The sequence below is a fragment of the Pan troglodytes genome, chromosome 7, assembly GCF_028858775.2.
Source record: "Pan troglodytes isolate AG18354 chromosome 7, NHGRI_mPanTro3-v2.0_pri, whole genome shotgun sequence".
Lineage (NCBI taxonomy): Eukaryota > Metazoa > Chordata > Mammalia > Primates > Hominidae > Pan > Pan troglodytes.
The window spans coordinates 89,296,645-89,316,387 of record NC_072405.2 but is presented as its reverse complement, the minus strand read 5'-3'; the positions used below and the strand labels follow the sequence as shown (position 1 = coordinate 89,316,387).

At 40.8% G+C, this 19,743-nt stretch overlaps 1 protein-coding gene across 6 annotated transcripts in view; it reads left to right on the top strand.

Moving 5' to 3' along the window:
- The window catches only part of ZNF704 (zinc finger protein 704), a 245,821-nt gene that overhangs the window by 202,738 nt on the left and 23,340 nt on the right, over window positions 1-19,743 (top strand). For all 6 annotated transcript variants that reach the window (XM_063817210.1, XM_054657390.2, XM_054657388.2 and 3 more), the window contains exons 5-7: window positions 2,126-2,226; window positions 6,470-6,737; window positions 11,873-11,977. In XM_063817210.1, the coding sequence (XP_063673280.1) occupies window positions 2,126-2,226; window positions 6,470-6,737; window positions 11,873-11,977 (474 nt within the window). The remainder of the gene's footprint in view (window positions 1-2,125; window positions 2,227-6,469; window positions 6,738-11,872; window positions 11,978-19,743) is intronic.

Sequence of the window (19,743 nt, the reverse complement as noted above, 5' to 3'; positions counted from 1 at the left end):
TATGTCCATGTGGACCCATCGTTTAGCTCCCACTTAGAAGTGAGAGCATGCAGTATTTGCTTTTCTGTTTCCGCATTAATTCACTTAGGATAATGGCCTCCAGCTGCGTCCATTTTGCTGCAAGGGACATAATTTCATTCTTTTTCATGGCTTTGTAGTACTCCATGATGTATGTGTAACACATTTTATTTATTCATTACACTGACACCTAGGTTGATTCCATGTCTTTGCTACTGTGAATAGTGCTGCAATGAACATACAAGTACATGGGTCTTTTTGGTAGAATGATTCATTTTCCTTTGGGTATACACCCAGTAATGGGATTGCTGGGTCGAATGGTACTTCTATTTTTAGTTCTTTGAGAAATCTCCAAACTGCCTTCTACAGTGGCTGAACTAATTCACACTCCCGTCAGCAGTGTATATGCATCCTCGTTTCTCTGCAGCCTCGCCAGCATGTATTATTTTTTGACATTTTGATAATAGCCATTCTGACTGGTGTGAGATGGTATCTCATTGTGGTTTTCATTTGCATTTCTCTGATGATTAGTGATATTGAGCATCTTTTTCCTATTTTTTTTGGCCACTCGTATGTCTTCTTTGAGAAATGTCTGTTCATGTCCTTTGACCACTTTTTAATGGGGTTACAAAATATTTAATGTTTTTTTCTAGCTGTATTTCAATACACTTGCATTTCTTTATAATTTTGTGTATTTTATTTTAAACATTAAAAACCACTATTCTGAGAAGGATTCATAGGTTTCACCAGACTGCCAAAAGGGTTCATGGCAAACAAAAAATTAAGAACTCTGATCTGGTGGTTTTGCTATACCCTAAGACCTTTGTGTCCTTTGCATCTAGCCAGCAGAGCAGACTGGGGGTGACACTGGGAAGTAGTTGAGGGGCAAAGCTTAGAAGGAATGTGTGTCACTTCTCATCCGTCAGCCCTAATTCAGTGATGTGATCCCATTTGACTGCAAGGGAGTCTGGGAATCAAGGTCTAGCTGTGTACCCAGCAGGAAAAGGAAATGGGGCTTGGTGAACACATGGAAGTGACTGTCACCATACCCAAGGGAACAGTCAGCAAAGAGGTGGCATCCCAAGGACAAGGGACCTCCCTGGAGAAAACTCACTTTCTATAAAATTTACTCTAGGATGCATAATCATAATAATCCTGTAATAGCTGCTGTTGGTTGAATGGTTATTCCTGTCAGCATTCTGCTAACTGATTCACTTCCATGATGTCATTTAATCCTCATAATAATGCTGTGAAACAGGTACTGTTATTATTCCTATTTTATAAATAAGAGCACTGAGAACTCAAGAAATAAGCCCAAAATCAGTACTCTCAATCATGGCACTGGACTGTTTTAGAAAATATTGCCGCAGCCTGGGCAACATGGCAAAACCCTGTCTTTACCAAAAATATAAAAAATTAGCTAGGCATGGTGGCATGTACCTATGGTCCCAACTACTTGGGAGGCTAACGTGGGAGGATCTCTTGAGCCCAGGAGGCGGAGGCTGCAGTGATCCAAGATTGTGCCGCTGCACTCCAGCCTGGGTGACAGAGTGGGACCCATCTCTGAAAAAAAAGGAAAAGAAAATACTGTGACCCTTGTTGAAGAGGTGGAATTTTGTACTGGTGGAGGGGATGGTTTCTGGAGCCAGAGTCCCTGGATTCGTATTTCAACTTTGCCAGTAGCTGGTTCATTGACTGGACACTTTTTATGGAGCTTTCTATGCGTCTGTAAAATGGAGATTAATATTAGTATCTGTCTTTTAGGATTAAAGGAGATAAACACTTAAGACAGCACCTGGCACATAGTAAGTGCTCAGTGAATGTTATCCACTGTTTAGACAGCCAGAATGGCCCTGTGACTACCTTCATGAACATGATCTGAAATATTCCAGCAGAGCCCATTTCTCTTGAAGGATATGAGGAAATAACTGAGGTCACCAAGATACTCACAAACCTAGGGATGCCTACAATAGTGTGCAGAGTTATAGTCAAGAGGCTGGGGATGCTGCTACTTTTCTAATGAAGGAAAAAAATATGTTGGGATGACATAAAGAAAATGTTGTTAGAAAATAGTTTCCATTCTAATATCACTCTCTCCCCTTTACAGAATTCCATGAAGGTGATGTTCAAATGCCTCTGGAAAAACTGTGGGAAGGTGCTGAGCACTGCAGCAGGTATCCAGAAACACATCCGGACCATCCATCTGGGGTAAGGCAGCTCTCTCTTCAGGGATGCAGCCCCCATCTGCTCAGTCTAGGGCCACCCGCACTCAGAAATTGCACACCACACTGTGCCTTAAAGGTTCTGGACACTGGGCTGGCTTGGTCTTCCTAATCTCTAGAGAGATGGCCACTGCAGATCATCTAAGCCAATATGGCACAGTGGAAAGAACAAGGATGTAACACCCTAGAGCCTCATTAGTTCACTTACTGAGTCACTTTAGGCAAGTTGCTGCCCTGAGCCCCAGTTCCCTATGGAAATTTATAATAATGTCAGCTCTTCAGGGTCAAGTGTGAGTGCCAAAGATAAAATGTATGTGAGAGAGACTTTAAAGTACAAAACACTAGAGTAACCTGGAATCTGTGATTGGACTTCAAGGGGTCCTTGAACCCACTGAAATTACCTGTGGAATGAAATGTACATTTATTTTCCGTGGAGAGTATTCATGACTTTAAGCCTCACAAGCATATATAGCCTAAAAAGAGTTCAAGAATCACCACACCAATCGATGCTGCTGTTGCTGTTCTTAAGAAATCACTTTCTGTTGCTCAGATAAGCCATTTATTTGTAAAATCTATACTTTTCCTCATTATATAACAGCCTTCTAAAGGAAAGATAAAATGAAGGTTTAGGAGCCGTAGCAGTTACAGGTCACCCCAGGGGGGCAGTGGTATTCCGTCAGTCTTGTGCTTTTTGCCCTGAGTCTATCTTGCCCAGGGATCTGAGAAGGGACCTTGAGAGGCTGTAAGTCAGAACCAGTGTTCATAAGGCAAACACAAATGCACGGCCAGGCTCCTGTGTGCTTGGACACAGAGGAGTCCTTTCCACAAGATAAGTGCAGAGAAATAAATGCAGCAGTCACTTTACCCAGCAAGGGATACATTTAGAAAATGCTTCATGCCCAACAAGTGATATAGGCAGAAGGTGAAAATAGCTTCTAAGGTAATCTATGAAGGTGGCTCCATAGTGACCATGGAGAGAAACAGGGATCTAGCTCTCTAATCATCCAGGCTGATGTTTGGGGACACACCAGAGTCTTCCAGAGCATATGGCCTGGAGAGCACTGGAGATAGGGCCTGGTAAGGCTTCCCTGGCCAGAGTCTACCTTATATGTAAGAAATACCAATTGAAATACCTCAGGGAAGAACACCCTCCTTCTGCTCCTCAAGCCTTCAGGGAAGGAAATCCTGCAGTGTCTCCCCTGAAATCTCATTGTCAAGACAATTCACAATGTAAGCAGCTCAGTTTTTTTAAAGGTTTAGAAAGAACTTCCCAAAGCTAGAGCCAGGAGGTAGGGTATTTGTTTTAAAGTCTGTCTGCCCAGAAAATTGAGTCCTGTTTGGTCCCATCAGAAGCATATGCTGTTTATATGTATTTATAGACCCTGGAATTGGTATCACGTGTTAGTCCTGTGAGTTCCTGGGGTGCTCTCACAGTGGGTGGAATCTAAAATGCAACCACTTTGCTTTCCTGGGATCCCCTTTTTCCTGATGTGCTTTTAGAATTTCCCTGGTGAATTATGGTTCATAGCCCTGCCAGGCACTGCACAGGAATGGGCCTGGGTTAGCAGGACTCTGAGGCTAATCTATGCTTATGAAGCCCAGGGCCTGTGCTCTCTGATGCACTGGGAGAGGGAATATACCTTTGCCTTTATCCATGAACTCAATTACATGGCTGTAGGATGATGGGGCATTTTTAATGAGTATTAGCTGGTGAGGGGATGAGGAGGGAAACATGTCAAAGCCAGAAGAAAATATGTCGTCACCTCTGATGTATCTGCAGTACACACCATGCCTGTATAAAAAGCACACACTTTTCAATCTCACTCCATTCTTGTACACCAGGGGCTGGTCCTGACTTAACCCCACGTGGGACACGCAATGTCCCCCAGGCCTATGTGTCTATTAGCAGCACTTGGCAGCCAGCAGCAGCTCAACCTGCCTTTAACTGGAAAGGAAGTGGGGACAGGAATAGAACAGATGCTCGTTCTTCTTCCCACTCTCTGGGGTCTTTAATGGTATGCTGGTCACAAGGCCAAGCCCTGCCAGACCTGATACGGTGCAAAGACACCTCCCCAGGCGCCTCAGCCTGGGAGCTCAGGGGAAATGGAGCTAGGCTGGGACAAGCCACTGATTTGAACAAAAAGACAGGCCTGTGAGGAGGTGAGGCATGGATTTTATGTTAGATTCTATGCAGGGCTCATTGGTGGGGAAAAGGTATGTTCTGAGTCAGGGATCTGCTGCTGCTGCTGCTGCAGTGAGGGGACACCCGTGGCCTCTGCCCAGCCATCCCCAAAGCCAGGTTTCTAGAGAAGAGAAGCACCACTTCTCTACAAACTCACAAATTATCTAATAAACATTTTCTGACATTATGGGGAGTTATTTTATTTTACTCAAAACTTTCTGTGGAAAAGTATAATGTTCTATGTTTCAGGGAGAGGAACTTTGAAAACACCTAAGAAGCTACTTTTCCTGGTGATGGTGAAAATTGAGACCTTCTAACATCATCTTTGTTTTTATTTAATAAGCATTTTACGTAGTGTTTATATTGTGTCAGATCTGGTTCTAAGCACCCTATATTTATTAGCTTAATCATCACAAAATCTGGTACTATAATTAATGATCCCTATTTTATAAGTGGAGAAACTGAGGAACGGGGGCTATGTGTAGGCCACCAAAATCATGCACACAACTAGAATGTGTAGGAGTCAGGGTTTGAACCTAGGAAGTCTAACCTCAGAATCCATTCTCTTAATCACTGTGCCACAACAACCTCAGCTCCATTCATTGACTCATTCATTCAGGCAACATTTGCTAGGTACCTACCCTCTGCCAAATACACCGATGTGTGTGGAGTGACACATGATGAACAAAACACATCCCTAGAGAATCAGTCATAGTGAAGCGACAAAAGGTTTAACAAAATACAGACAGGTAGCCAGTGATTAACAAAACGGATGAGTAAACACGCTTCAGAGGGAGCACAGAGCACTAACAGTTAGGAGTGAAGTCCTAACTCCCAACCTTCAGAACACACCCAGGACTTAACGTCTCGGCCCTTGCACTGCTTGCCTGCCCTGCTCATCTGGAATATTGCTGACAACAGCTCCTTGGTGGCGTCTGCTTTTGCTTTTGTCTTCCTGTCCTCTATTTCCCAGACAGTATCCAGAGTGATCCTTTTAAAATTAAGTTAGAGTTCTGAAAACCCCCAGTGGCTTCCACCACGTTCAGAATGCAAGCCAAAGCCATCGCCGTGGGCTACAGGCCCTGGATGACCTTGCCTCTGCCCTGTTCTCACTCCTCCCATCACTCCCTGGGGTCCCGAGCTCCAGCCTCTGGCCTCTCTGCCAGGCCCGCCCACTTGAGAGCTGTGTGTCACTTCTCCCTGGTATGTTCTCACTGTGGGTGCCAACATGGTGTCTCCCTCACTTCCTCCAGGCAGGTCTCTACTCAAACGTCACCTCCTCAGAGAGGCTTCCTCTGGCCACTCTCTTTAAAATAGTGCCCGCATCACTAATCCTGCTTAACAACACTGTTATGCTGTTGAATTTTTCTTTCTGGGACTTAGTAACACCTGATATATTAAATATCTATTTTTTAAATTATTTTTTAATTTTTTAAATCTCTGTTTTCAGAGATTGAATGGGGGGGTACAAGTGCAGTTTTGTTACATGGCTGTGTTGCACAGTGATAAAGCCTGGGCTTTTAGTGTAACCAGCATCCAAATAGTGAACGTGGGACCCCTTAAGTCATTTCTCATCCCTCACCTCTCTCCCACCCTCCCCGTTTCGAAGTCTCTAATGTCTATTATTTCACTTTCTGTGTCCATGTATACACATTATTTAGCTTCCACTTAATAAATATCTATTTCTTTAGGGGTTTCTTGTCTGCCTGTAAGTTCCCACTATAAGTTCCATCAGGGCGGAGTCTATATTTTATTCACTGTGTTATCAGGAGACCCTGGAACAGTGCCTGAACATACTAGATTCTCAATAAATCATTGTTGAATAATTGATTGAATGAGTGAATGAATTAATGAATTGCTTTAAGACATCAAGGAAGGGTTCCCTGGAAGTGGACAGTTGAACTGAGTGCTGCAGGATAAGGAAGAGTTTGCAAGGCAAACAAGAGGGAGGAAAAGCATTCCAGACAGAGGGGAAATGCATGTGCAAGATTTCAAGGCAAGAAAACAGATTGGCTTAGTATGATTGTTTTGCTCTCTTTTGCATTAGGCGCGTTGGAGACTCTGACTACAGTGATGGAGAAGAGGACTTTTACTACACTGAGATCAAGCTCAACACAGACTCAGTGGCAGACGGGCTGAGCAGCCTGGCCCCGGTCTCACCTTCCCAGTCCCTGGCTTCACCTCCTACTTTCCCCATCCCAGATTCAAGCCGAACAGAAACTCCTTGTGCCAAAACGGAGACTAAGTTGATGACGCCCTTGAGCCGCTCAGCTCCCACCACCCTCTACCTCGTGCACACTGACCATGCTTACCAGGTGACTTGCAGGGGACTGTGAGAGCAATCACTTTGACCTTGACCAAAACCAGGGGCCATCTGGCCTATGAGTAAAAAACAACTCGGTGGAAAAACAGCATCACGCACGGCAGCCCGGTAGCTTTGTTTTTTTCTCCCTTTAAAGCCTAAGATCTCACACAGATAGGGTCCTATGGTCTAGTCTCAGATTGCCCAATGCTGCCTGTGGATTCGATCCCGTAGAGATTGTTATGATGATAAAAATCCCTTGGGCACAGTGGCTCATGCCTGTAATCCCAAACACTTTGGGAGGCTGAGGCGGGCAGATCACCTGAGGTCGGGAGTTCGAGACCAGCCTGACCAACATGGTGAAACCCCATCTCTACTAAAAATACAAAATTAGCTGGGTGTGGTGGCACATGCCTGTAATCCCAGCTACTGAGGAGGCTGAGGCAGGAGAATCACTTGAACCCAGGAGGCAGAGGTTGCGGTGAGCCGAGATCTCACCATTGCACTCCAGCCTGGGCAACAAGAAAAACTCTGTCTCAAAAAAAAAAAAAAAAAAAAAAATCCCTAATATTATCTGGGCATGGTGGCGTGCGCCTGTAGTCCCAGCTACTCGGGAGGCTGAGGCGGGAGAATTGCTTGAACCCGAGAGACGGAGGTTGCAGTGAGCCAAGATCGCACCACTGTACTCCAGCCTGGCGACAGAGCGAGACTCTGTCTCAAAAACAAAAAAAATCCCTAATGTTGCAAAGCCCTCAAAATGGTGCCTGGCACATTACATACGTATCTGTTTAAAAAAAAAATAAGGCCGGGCACAGTGGCTCACACCTGTAATCGCAGAACTTTGGGAGGCTGAGGCAAGTGGATTGCTTGAACTCAGGAGTTCGAGACCAGCGTGGGCAACATGGTGAGACCCCCATATCTACAAAAAATACAAAAATTAGCCAGGCATGGTGGTGCGTACCTGTAGTCCCAGCTACTTGGGAGGCTGAGGTGTGGGAGGATCACCTGAGCCCAGGGAGTTTGAGGCCGCAGTGAGCTGTGATCATGGCACTGCACTCCAGCCTGGGTGACAGAGTAAGACCCTGTCTCAAAAAAATAAATAAAATAAAAGGTAAGCATTGGAAAGCTTTGGCACAGTGTCAGAATCACACTCCAAATCCGGGACTTCATGCCCTGCCTTCTAAATGGATAATTAAGCATTTCAGATTAGAGTAGTCGTTCTTAATGTTCCCCAAATCAACAGTGCCAGCATCACCTGGGAACTTGTTAGAAATGTAAATTCTTGGGACCACCCCTCTTCCACACCCTCCTCTGTGCCCCCCCACCAACCCTGCATTCTGTTTTAACAGGCTCTCCAGGGAATCCTGAGTCATGCTAAAGTCTGAGAAGACCTTAGGGACAAATCCTGCAAATTTAGGACATGGGTAAAACTCCCTTTTTTTCTGCCAGAAGTTACTTTTTTTTTTTTTTTTTTGAGACAGGGTCTCTATCTTTCTCTCAGGCTGGAGTGCAATTCACTGCGGCCTCGAACTCCTGGGCTCAAGCAATCCTCCTGCCTCAGCTTCCCAAGCAGCTGGGACTACAGGTGTGCACTACCACATCCAGCTAATTTTTTAAAATTTTTGTAGAGACGAGCTCTCACTACATTGCCCAGGCTGGTCTCGAACTCCTGTCCTCAAGCAGTCCTCCCATGTTGGCCTCCCAACATGCTAGGATTATAGGCTTGAGCCACCATGCCTGGCCATTAATTCTTTTAAATGTTGATTTGTTTTTATACAATGTTAATACATTCAAATTTTAAGAAAATATTTTTCACATAATTCTCAACTGCCTTATTCAACTTTTTAAAATCTCCTTTACATACTTGTAATTATGTTCTCCCACCCTTGTTTTATAAAAACTTTTCATGTAACTAAATAATATCCAATTAAATTGAAACACCAAATTGTTTTAATCATTCTTATTGTTAGGTATTTACTTTTTAATCTATCCTGTTTTTTCGTCATCATTAATAACTCCACTGTAAACATCTCTGTGCCTGCTGTGTTTTATTTTTTGTTTAAATTCTCAGAAGAATAATTATTGAGTCTGAGGATGTAATATGAGGGAACAGTTTATGGCTCTTACTATGTATTGCCAGAATGCTTTCCAGTGGTACCAAGTACAAAGCCACTGCCACTAGCAAATATATTTGTAATTAGAAAATTACACCTATAGAGGAAAAATTTAGCCACTTATTTAGCAGACTTAAACTCAAGAGTAACTGAATAGAGCTAATATTTGAATTAGTTAGTGTAATAAATTTCATTCCTGACTCTTATTATGTTGGTCAAAACGAATAATTCATTCATCTTCATTTATCACTGTTTCACTTAGGTCAGAAATCCTGGGTACTAACTTAGTTAAATCATTTTGCTCATCTATATAATGAGAGAGTTGGAACACACACTAGTTGATCTACAAGGTCCTTCCCAAAGCATAAACTTAGAAATATTGAGACTTTTCTGTTTATAGAAATTATAAATGTTCAGCATAGAAAATATTAAACACAGTAAAGAAAGAAAATTCATCCCTAATTCCAAACCTTAGTTAATATTTTTTGTATGTACTTCAAGACTTTGTTCTGTGTTTATACATATGCAGTTTTTAAAAGGGATCCATTGCAGAACTGTTTTTACTGTATTTTATTTTTTCTATTTAATATATCATGAACATTTTCCCATGCCAATGAATCTTCTTCAACAACAGTATTTTGAAAACTGATGCCTAATATTTATACGTATTTGTGGGGTACACAGAACATTTTGTTACATGCATAGGATGTGTAATAATCAAGTCAGGGTATTTTGAATATTAATCGCCTTGTGTATTTATCATTTCTGTGTGTTGGGAACATTTCCAGTCCTCTCTTCTAGCTATTTTGAAATATAAAATACATTGTTGTTAGCTATAGCCATCCTACTCTGCTGTCAAACATTAGTACTCATTCTTTCTATCTAACTGTATGTTTGTACCTACTAACCAACATCTCTCCCTACCTTGTCCCATCACACCCTTCCCCATCTCCTGTAACTATCATTTTATTCTCTACCTCCATGACATCAATTATTGTATTTCCCACATATGAGTGAGAACATGTGATGTTTATCTTCAAGTGCCTAGCTTATTTCACTTACATAGTGACCTCTAGTTCCATTCATATGGCTGCAAATGACAGGATATCATTCTTTTTAATGGCTGAATAGTACTCCATTGTGTTCTTACCACATTTTGACACTTCATCTGTTGATGGACACTTAGGTTGATTCCATATTATCTTTGCTATTGTGAATAGTGCTGCAATAAACATGAGAGTGTAGGTGTCCCTTTGATAGGCTGATTTCCTTTCCTTTAGATAAATACCCAGTAGTGAGATTGCTGGATTATATGGTAGTTCTGTTTTTAGATTTTGAGAAATCTCCATACTGTTTTCCATAATAGGTGTATTAATTTACATTCTTACCAACAGTATATAAAAGATCCCTTTTCTCTGCTTCCTCACCAGCATCTGTTATTTTTTGTCTTTTTAATAATAGCTAATCTAACTAGGGTGAGACGATACTTCATTGTGGTTTTGATACACATTTTTCTGATATTAGTGACGTTGAGCATTTTTTCATGTACCTATTGGTCATTTGTATGTGTGCTTTTGAAAAATTTTTATTCAGGTCCTTTGCCCACTTTTTAATGGAATTATTTGGTTTTTGCTATTGAGTTGTTTGAATTCATTGTATATTCTGGATAGTAGTCTCTTGTCAGATGAATAGTTTGTGGATATTTTCTCACATTCAACAGGTTGCTCTTCACGCTGTTGATTGTTTCTTGTGCCGTGCAGAAGCTTTTTAGTTTAATACAGTCACATTTGTCTATTTTGTTTGTTTGTTTGTTTCTTGTGCTTTTGAAGTCTTAGCCATAAAAATATTTGCCTAGGCCCATGTCCTAGAGTGTTTTTCTTGTGTTTTCTTCCAGTAGTTTTATAGTTTAGGATCTTACATGTAAGTTTTTAATCCATTTTGAGTGGATGTTTGTAAATGACAAGAGCTAGGGGTCTAGTTTCATGTTTCTGCACGTGGATATCCAGTTTTCCCAGCAGCATTTATTGAAGAGGATGTCCTTTCCCCAGTGTATGTTCTCATCGCCTTGGTCAAAAATCAGTTGGTTGTAAATATGTGGACTTATTTCTTGGTTCCCTGTTTTGCTCCATTGGTATATGTGTCTGTTTTTATGCCATTTTAACAACATTTTGAATTACTCTGTAGGTATATCATGATTTATTTACCTTTTTCCCTATTACTGGGCATTTGTGTTATTTCCAATTTTTTTTTTTTGAGACAAGATTTCACTCTGTTGTCAGGCTAGAGTGCAGTGGCATGATCATAGTTCACTGCAACCTCGAACTCCTGGGCTCACATAATCTTCCTGCCTCCGTCTCCAAAGTAGCTAGAACTACAGATACACTCCACCACCCCTTGCTAATTTTTTTTAATTTTAGTAGAGACGAAGTCTCACTGTGTTGCCCTCGCTGGTCTCAAACTCTGGGCTCAAGCGATCCTCCTGCTTCTGACTCTTAAGTGCTGAGATTACAGGCATTAGCCACCACGCCCAGCCCCAATTGTTTTTTATAATATATAGTTGTGCAAGGAACATTCTTGCGTACATTTCTTTAGAATGAATGCCTAGAGTGGAGTAGCTAACACAGAGAATGCTAAGAATTTTTATATGTATTGTCAAATTACCTTCCAAGAACATTGTACTAGTTTACACCCACCCTCACAGTATAGCAGGGTGTATTCCCCAATTTTATAGTGAAGAATTCTACCTCACAGGTATCCTAAAATAGGTATATGTACATATAATAAAATTTCTTTTCAGAAATCAACAGTCAAAAACCATCTCTTTTTATACCTTAGATAGCTTGCTTAGGTATATATAGAAAGTTTATTTCTGGCTACTCCTTTTAACCTTGTTTAATCTCTTCCTATTAGATAATTAGCCCAAGTTATTAATATAGCTGAGACCATTTCTGAGGTCCTCCTTTGGTAATAAGAGCTTAAAGCTCCGAAAGAAAATATTCCTTCATAACAGCTTTCTCTGTTTTTTATTTGACAGGCCACACCCCCTGTGACCATTCCAGGATCGGCCAAGTTCACCCCCAATGGCAGCAGCTTCAGCATTTCCTGGCAATCTCCTCCGGTCACTTTCACAGGCATCCCAGTAAGTAGAAAAACGAAAAAGCCAAAAATCTGATCAAAGCCAATGTAGACTAAATTTAGCGAACAAATAGTAGAGGCATGCAAGAAAAATACAAACATCAGAATGCCAGAAGTACTATATTTCTTAAATGATATTTGTAAACTCATCAGCAGATATCACTTCTCTTCAAAAAGGTGTTTTGACTGGCATTTCAGAAAACTATAAGAGAGTTTCAACTGTTCATAAACAACTTGTTGGAAATATATCAAGATTTTTTGTGTGTTGGTAGTGTATTTGTATGTTTCTAAAAGACTGTAAAATTAATAGCTGAACTCAGATCTTATATGGAAAAAATGGTGTTTATCATTATAAGTAACTATAAAATTTATTACTTAGGAAATATTGTTCTGTACGTATGTCATTTTGAAGGCTCAAAAAATACATTAAAATCATTTTTTCTTTCAAAGTCGGAATAATCCATGCTGATGGATAATCTGAAACTAAATGAGTGCTAAAATATGCAATCAGACTTAAGTAGTACATAAGAATTGATTTGACATATTAAATGATTCCTGTCTGATAAATCACTGTGAATTAACTTGATTCCTAACCATTCATTTAACAAATATATTGGATCTTTTATAGTTTATCACAGAACAGCCACATGCATGCACACTGTTGATGCTCACAGTGGTGTATAACTCCTGATAAGGTTCAGGAAGTGGCTTATGATAACAGATATTAACCTTATTCTCTCTTCTCCACCCGTCTCCCCAAGGACCTCACAAAAGCTTCTTATTGTCAACCACTGGAATCTCCCGGAGGTTTCCAGCAAAGTCTAACGCCTTCTGTGGAACTGATAAAAATGAAAGTGGCTGAATGAATTGTGCTGTGCTCTGTTGATGAATATTTATTAAATTCCATAGAGGAATAGCCAAGAATAAAAAGCATACTGCTGGAGGCAATTTGGGAAATGGTGGCTTCCAGAAAAGACTCTGGGAATGTGATTTGTAAACAATACCATGGGTCTGAAGTCAGTTTTAAAGTTGTATTTTCACTGAATAGTGGTAACTTCTGGTAGCTCTGCAAGAGTGACCTTGTTAGTAGACATTAGAAGAGGGCAGCTTAGACGTGTTGGTATTAGTTTTGCTTCTGGCAAGAACACTGATCCACTGATGTAGGTGTCAGGGGTTAACAATCTGTTTGGGGACTTTTTTTTTTTTTGGTAGACATAAAAAGACCCAGAGTGGCTCTTTATATCATTTTTGAGACAGCCTCTCTGTATTAACCTAAAATGGCAGCCACAGTTACGGAATTATTGAGACCATCTTTTCTGCATCCTATTAATTCCTGCCTTTGACTTGGGAAGAATTTTCAATGATGTATGGGAAGCATACACCATGTTGCTCATCTGGTACTATAGCATGTAGATGGAACAGCCCAGTTCAAACCTCTTTCAGACTACCTCTGTGGCCAAGCAAACTGGAATGTTTTTCCCCTTTGCTTTTCTAACTAAATTATCTTCTGAAGTATAGGGAAATCACTCTGAGGGGCTCTTTACTAGCTCCATGTCCTCCATGGTTCTTATGTGTCTTACACACCAGGATACCAGCCAGGATACCTTATATCATTCGTTTTTCAACAATAGAATGTTAAAACTCTGCTACGGACACTGTGTATTTCTACCCTCATCTCAGTGCCCTTGATTTTTTTACAGAATCCCTCATTTCACTCTGTGTTGATTACCTGGGACATTCTAGACAAAAGCTTTGACAGAAAGTATATATACGATATATAAAACATACCGTATATACGATATATAAAACATACCATAGCTGGGTTAAGTAGGTATTCCACTAAAATCCTATGTGAGCTTTTTTTTTTTTTTTTTTTTCTTGAAACAGGGTCTCAGTCCATGACCCAGGCTTAGAGTGCAGTGGTGCCATCACGGCTCACTGCAGCCTCAACCTCCCTGGGCTCATCTTCCCCACTTCAGCCTCCTGAGTAGCTGGGACTACAGACGCACACCATCACACCTGGCTAATTTTTGTATTTTTAGTAGATATGGGGGTTTCCCATGTTGCCCAGGCTGGTCTTGGACTCCTGAGCTCAAGCAATCTGCCCACCTCAGCCTCCCAAAGTGCTGGGATTACAGGCTTGAGCCACTGTGCCCAGCTGAGAGCTTCTAATTTATTCTTTCACCAGAGAATTCCCAATTGTGCTGATTGTGTAACCTGTTTCAGCAAAGACTTTAGACTGATTTTAGCAGTCAAGCTTGCCATTCCTATTTAAAGATAAAGTAAGGGTGGGGTGGAATTTTCAAAGGTTTTTGTTTTACCCTAGAAAGACAAGAAGGCTACAACTAAGAATGTTCTTTTTGTTGCTAAACTCTCTGGCCATGCTCTAAAAAAAACAAGCAGGTGCTGCGGTCCTCCTCCTTCTCCTGGTGGGCTAGCTCTCATAACAGCCCACCCACACAGATGCAGGACTGTTGTACACCCACAGACAGCATGCCAGCAGCTGTCCCTGAATGCTCCAGGAGTGCCAGGCAAGCCAGGTAGAATTTAAAAACGTAAATTCTTACCCTCTAAATTGGTGTAATAGGGTTTTCAGACCAAAGCTCTAAAAATTGTAAGTTATAATGAATTTGTATTAATGATGGCTTCATTGTGTCCAAACTGAAGAACAGAGAAATATTCATGTTATAAAATGCTTTTCAAAAAAAATACCTTTATCCTTGTACTCTAAAATAAATACCCTGAGGTTGTCAACCCTGTTTAGAGTTCACTTTTCTCCCACATCTTTGAGACGTGGTATTGAAGAGGGATACTTTTGTACACTTCCTAGAAAGTGAGAAAAACCCCTTTCTGAAAAATCCCAAGGGTTGCAGGATTTTATTTATTCATTTGCCTATGCTAGATTTCCTGAACATTGGACTTTAATAAGTTCCCTGGGTAAGACCTCTTCCCGGAGGTGTGTAGCTGAGAAGGCTGAACTGCATATTTAACAAATGTAACTGGAAGTTCAGTCTTTTGTAGCCTAAGGCTGTGGGGAGAGGGGTAGGAAAGAGAACATCCTTAATTACAACTTTCTTTGACATGTTTTTCCCTAATGACCTGCCTTCTCTCCTAATTATCTCCATTTCTTTCTCTCTCTTTTCATGACAGAAAACTAAGAGCCGTTGGCCCCTTTATTAATCAGCTCAAGACTGCCATAAAATACCATAGACTTGGCAGCTTAAACAACAGAAATTTATTTTCTCACAGTTCTAGAGGCTAGAAGTCCAAATCAATGTGTCGGCCAATTCAGTTCTGGTGAAGACCCCTTCCTGCTTGTAGATGGCTGCCTTCTCACTGTGCATGCACAGTCGAGAGAGAAAGAGAGAGAGAGCACAAGCACATGCCAGGGCACTGGCAAGCCAGGGAGAGCAAGCATGGAGGAATGCACCAGCCTCTGCTATCCCTTCTTAAAGGACACTAATCCTGTTGGGTCAGGGCCCCACCCTTATGACCTCCTTAAAGGCCCTATGTCCAAATACAACCACACTGGGGATTAGAGTTTTATCATATGAATTTGAGGGACACAAACATTCGATCTATAACAGCCCCTAGGAAAGCAAGTATAAGCTAGTCAACCTGCTATCCAAGAGCAGTTCTAGGAGGCTTCAGGCTGTTGGGGAGGGTCTCCAAAGCTGAAATAGCAGTGCTTATTTGTCAAATGCTTAGCTGGTTTGAGGTTTCTTTTTTAATGCCTTGAGGGAAGATTCAGAATTATATGAGGTTAAAACCAAGCCAGAGGCCTTTTTTTCCTCCCTCTTAAGAGATAAAAACTTACAAGAAAAGAAATTTCTCCTGCATATTTACAGAAGGGCACAGCATCTCTAGTGTGAGGCTTACTTGCAAATCCTGGCTCTGGCATTTGTGAATGCCATGTGATCCTTCTAAAGTAATATCCTCTACTCTAGTACTACCTCTTAGAGTTGTGTCGTTCACACAGTGCCTGGCATGTAGCTGACAATGCAGATTTCCTACCATCATTGCTGCCTTTACTGTGTCTAAGCACTGTATAATGGGTCAGAGAAAGCGGCTCCTCCCTATTTAGGATTGATTCCTGTAACACAGATATACTCAACACATGAGAGAGATTAGTCACAATTTTTACAGACTATAATTTAAAATTCTTTTTTTTTTTTATAGTGGGAACTTTCCAAATACGTTTTGTTTTTGTTCTTTTTTTCTTTAATTATACTTTAAGTTTTAGGGTACATGTGCCCAACGTGCAGGTTTGTTACATATGTATACATGTGCCATGTTGGTGTGCTGCACCCATTAACTCTTCATTTAACATTAGATATGTCTCCTAATGCTATCCCTCCCCCCTCCCCCCACCCCACAACAGGCCCTGGTGTGTGATGTTCCCCTTCCTGTGTCCATGTATTCTCATTGTTCAATTCCCATCTATGAGTGAGAACATGCAGCGTTTGGTTTTTTGTCCTTGCGATAGTTTGCTGAGAATGATGGTTTCCAGCTTCATCCATGTCCCTACAAAGGACATGAACTCATCATTTTTTATGGCTGCATAGTATTCCATGGTGTATATGTGCCACATTTTCTTAATCCAGTCTGTCATTGTTGGACATTTGGGTTGGTTCCAAGTCTTTGCTATTGTGAATAGTGTCCAAATAAACATATGTGTGCATGTGTCTTTATAGCAGCATGATTTATACTCCTTTGGGTATATACCCAGTAATGGGATGGCTGGGTCAAATGGTATTTCTAGTTCTAGATCCCTGAGGAATCGCCACACTGACTTCCACAATGGTTGAACTAGTTTACAGTCCCACCAACAGTGTAAAAGTGTTCCTATTTCACCACATCCTCTCCAGCACCTGTTGTTTCCTGACTTTTTAATGATCGCCATTTTAACTGATGTGAGATGGTATCTCATTGTGGTTTTGATTTGCATTTCTCTGATGGCCAGTAATGATGAACATTTTTGCATGTGTCTTTTGGCCGCATAAATGTCTTCTTTTGAGAAGTGTCTGTTCATATCCTTCGCCCACTTTTTGATGGGGTTGTTTGTTTTTTTCTTGTAAATTTGCTGGAGTTCATTGTAGATTCTGGATATTAGCCCTTTGTCAGATGAGTAGATTGCAAAAATTTTCTCCCATTTTATAGGTTGCCTGTTCACTCTGATGGTAGTTTCTTTGGCTGTGCAGAAGCTCTTTAGTTTAATTAGATCCCATTTGTCAATTTTGGCTTTTGTTGCCATTGCTTTTGGTGTTTTAGACATGAAGTCCTTGCCCATGCCTGTGTCCTGAATGGTACTGCCTAGGTTTTCTTCTAGGATTTTTATAGTTTTAGGTGTAACATTTAAGTCTTGAATCCATCTTGAATTAATTTTTGTATAAGGTGTAAGGAAGGGATCCAGTTTCAGCTTTCTACATATGGCTAGCCAGTTTTCCCAGCACCATTTATTAAATAGGGAATCCTTTCCCCATTTCTTGTTTTTCTCAGGTTTGTCAAAGATCAGATAATTGTAGATATGTGGCATTATTTCTGAGGGCTCTGTTCTGTTCCATTGGTCTATATCTCTGTTTTGGTACCAGTACCATGCTATTTTGGTTACTGTAGCCTTGTAGTATAGTTTGAAGTCAGGTAGCGTGATGCCTCCAGCTTTGTTCTTTTGGCTTAGGATTGACTTGGCAATGCGGGCTCTTTTTTGGTTCCATATGAACTTTAAAGTAGTTTTTTCCGATTCTGTGAAGAAAGTCATTGGTAGCTTCATGGGGATGGCATTGAATCTATAAATTACCTTGGGCAGTATGGCCATTTTCACGATATTGGTTCTTCCTATCCATGAGCATGGAATGTTCTTCCATTCATTTGTATCCTCTTTTATTTCATTGAGCAGTGGTTTGTAGTTCTCCTTGAAGAGGTCCTTCACATCCCTTGTAAGTTGGATTCCTAGGTATTTTATTCTCTTTGAAGCAATTGTGAATGGGAGTTCACTCATGATTTGGCTCTCTGTTTGTCTGTTATTGGTTTTAAGAATGCTTATAATTGGTTATAAGAATGCTTGTGATTTTTGCACATTGATTTTGTATCGTGAGACTTTGCTGAAGTTGCTTATCAGCTTAAGGAGATTTTGGGCTGAGACGATGGGGTTTTCTAGATATACAATCATGTCATCTGCAAACAGGGACAATTTGACTTCCTCTTTTCCTAATTGAATACCCTTTATTTCCTTCTCCTGCCTGATTGCCCTGGCCAGAACTTCCAACACTATGTTGAATAGGAGTGGTGAGAGAGGGCATCCCTGTCTTGTGCCAGTTTTCAAAGGGAATGCTTCCAGTTTTTGCCCATTCAGTATGATATTGGCTATGGGTTTGCCATAGATAGCTCTTATTATTTTGAGATATGTCCCATCAATACCTAATTTATTGAGAGTTTTTAGCATGAAGGGTTGTTGAATTTTGTCAAAGGCCTTTTCTGCATCTATTGAGATAATCATGTGGTTTTTATCTTTGGTTCTGTTTATATGCTGGATTACGTTTATTGATTTGTGTATGTTGAACCAGCCTTGCATCCCAGGGATGAAGCCCACTTGATCATGGTGGATAAGCTTTTTCATGTGCTGCTGGATTTGGTTTGCCAGTATTTTATTAAGGATTTTTGCATTGATGTTCATCAGGGATGTTGGTCTAAAATTCTCTTTTTTGTTGTGTCTCTGCCAGGCTTTGGTATCAGAATGATGCTGGCCTCATAAAATGAGTTAGGGAGAATTTCCTCTTTTTCTGTTGATTGGAGTAGTTTCAGAAGGAATGGTACCAGCTCCTCCTTGTACCTCTGGTAGAATTTGGCTGTGAATCCATCTGGTCCTGGACTTTTTTTGGTTGGTAAGCTGTTAATGATTGCCTGAATTTCAGAACCTGTTATTGGTCTATTCAGAGATTCAACTTCTTCCTGGTTTAGTCTTGGGAGGGTGTATGTGTCGAGGAATTTATCCATTTCTTCTAGATTTTCTAGTTTATTTGCATAGAGGTGTTTATAGTATTCTCTGATGGTAGTTTGTATTTCTGTGGGATCGGTGGTGATATCCCCTTTATCATTTTTTGTTACATCTATTTGATTCTTCTCTCTTTTCTTCTTTATTAGTCTTGCTAGCAGTCTATCAATTTTGTTGATCTTTTCAAAAAACCAGCTCCTGGATTCATTGATTTTTTTGAAGGGTTTTTTGTGTCTCTATTTCTTTCAGTTCTGCTCTGATCTTAGTTATTTCTTGCCTTCTGCTAGCTTTTGAATGTGTTTGCTCTTGCTTCTCTAGTTCTTTTAATTGTGATGTTAGGGTGTCAATTTTAGATCTTTCCTGCTTTCTCTTGTGGGCGTTTAGTGCTATAAATTTCCCTCTACACACTGCTTTGAATGTGACCCAGAGATTCTGGTATGTTGTGTCTTTGTTCTCGTTGGTTTCAAAGAACATTTTTATTTCTGCCTTCATTTCATGATGTACCCAGTAGTCATTCAGGAGCAGGTTGTTCAGTTTCCATGTAGTTGAGCGGTTTTGAGTGAGTTTCTTAATCCTGAGTTCTAGTTTGATTGCACTGTGGTCTGAGAGACAGTTTGTTATAATTTCTGTTCTTTTATATTTGCTGAGGAGTGCTTTACTTCCAACTATGTGGTCAATTTTGGAATAGGTGTGGTGTGGTGCTGAGAAGAATGTATATTCTGTTGATTTGGGGTGGAGAGTTCTGTAGATGTCTATTAGGTCCACTTGGTGCAGAGCTG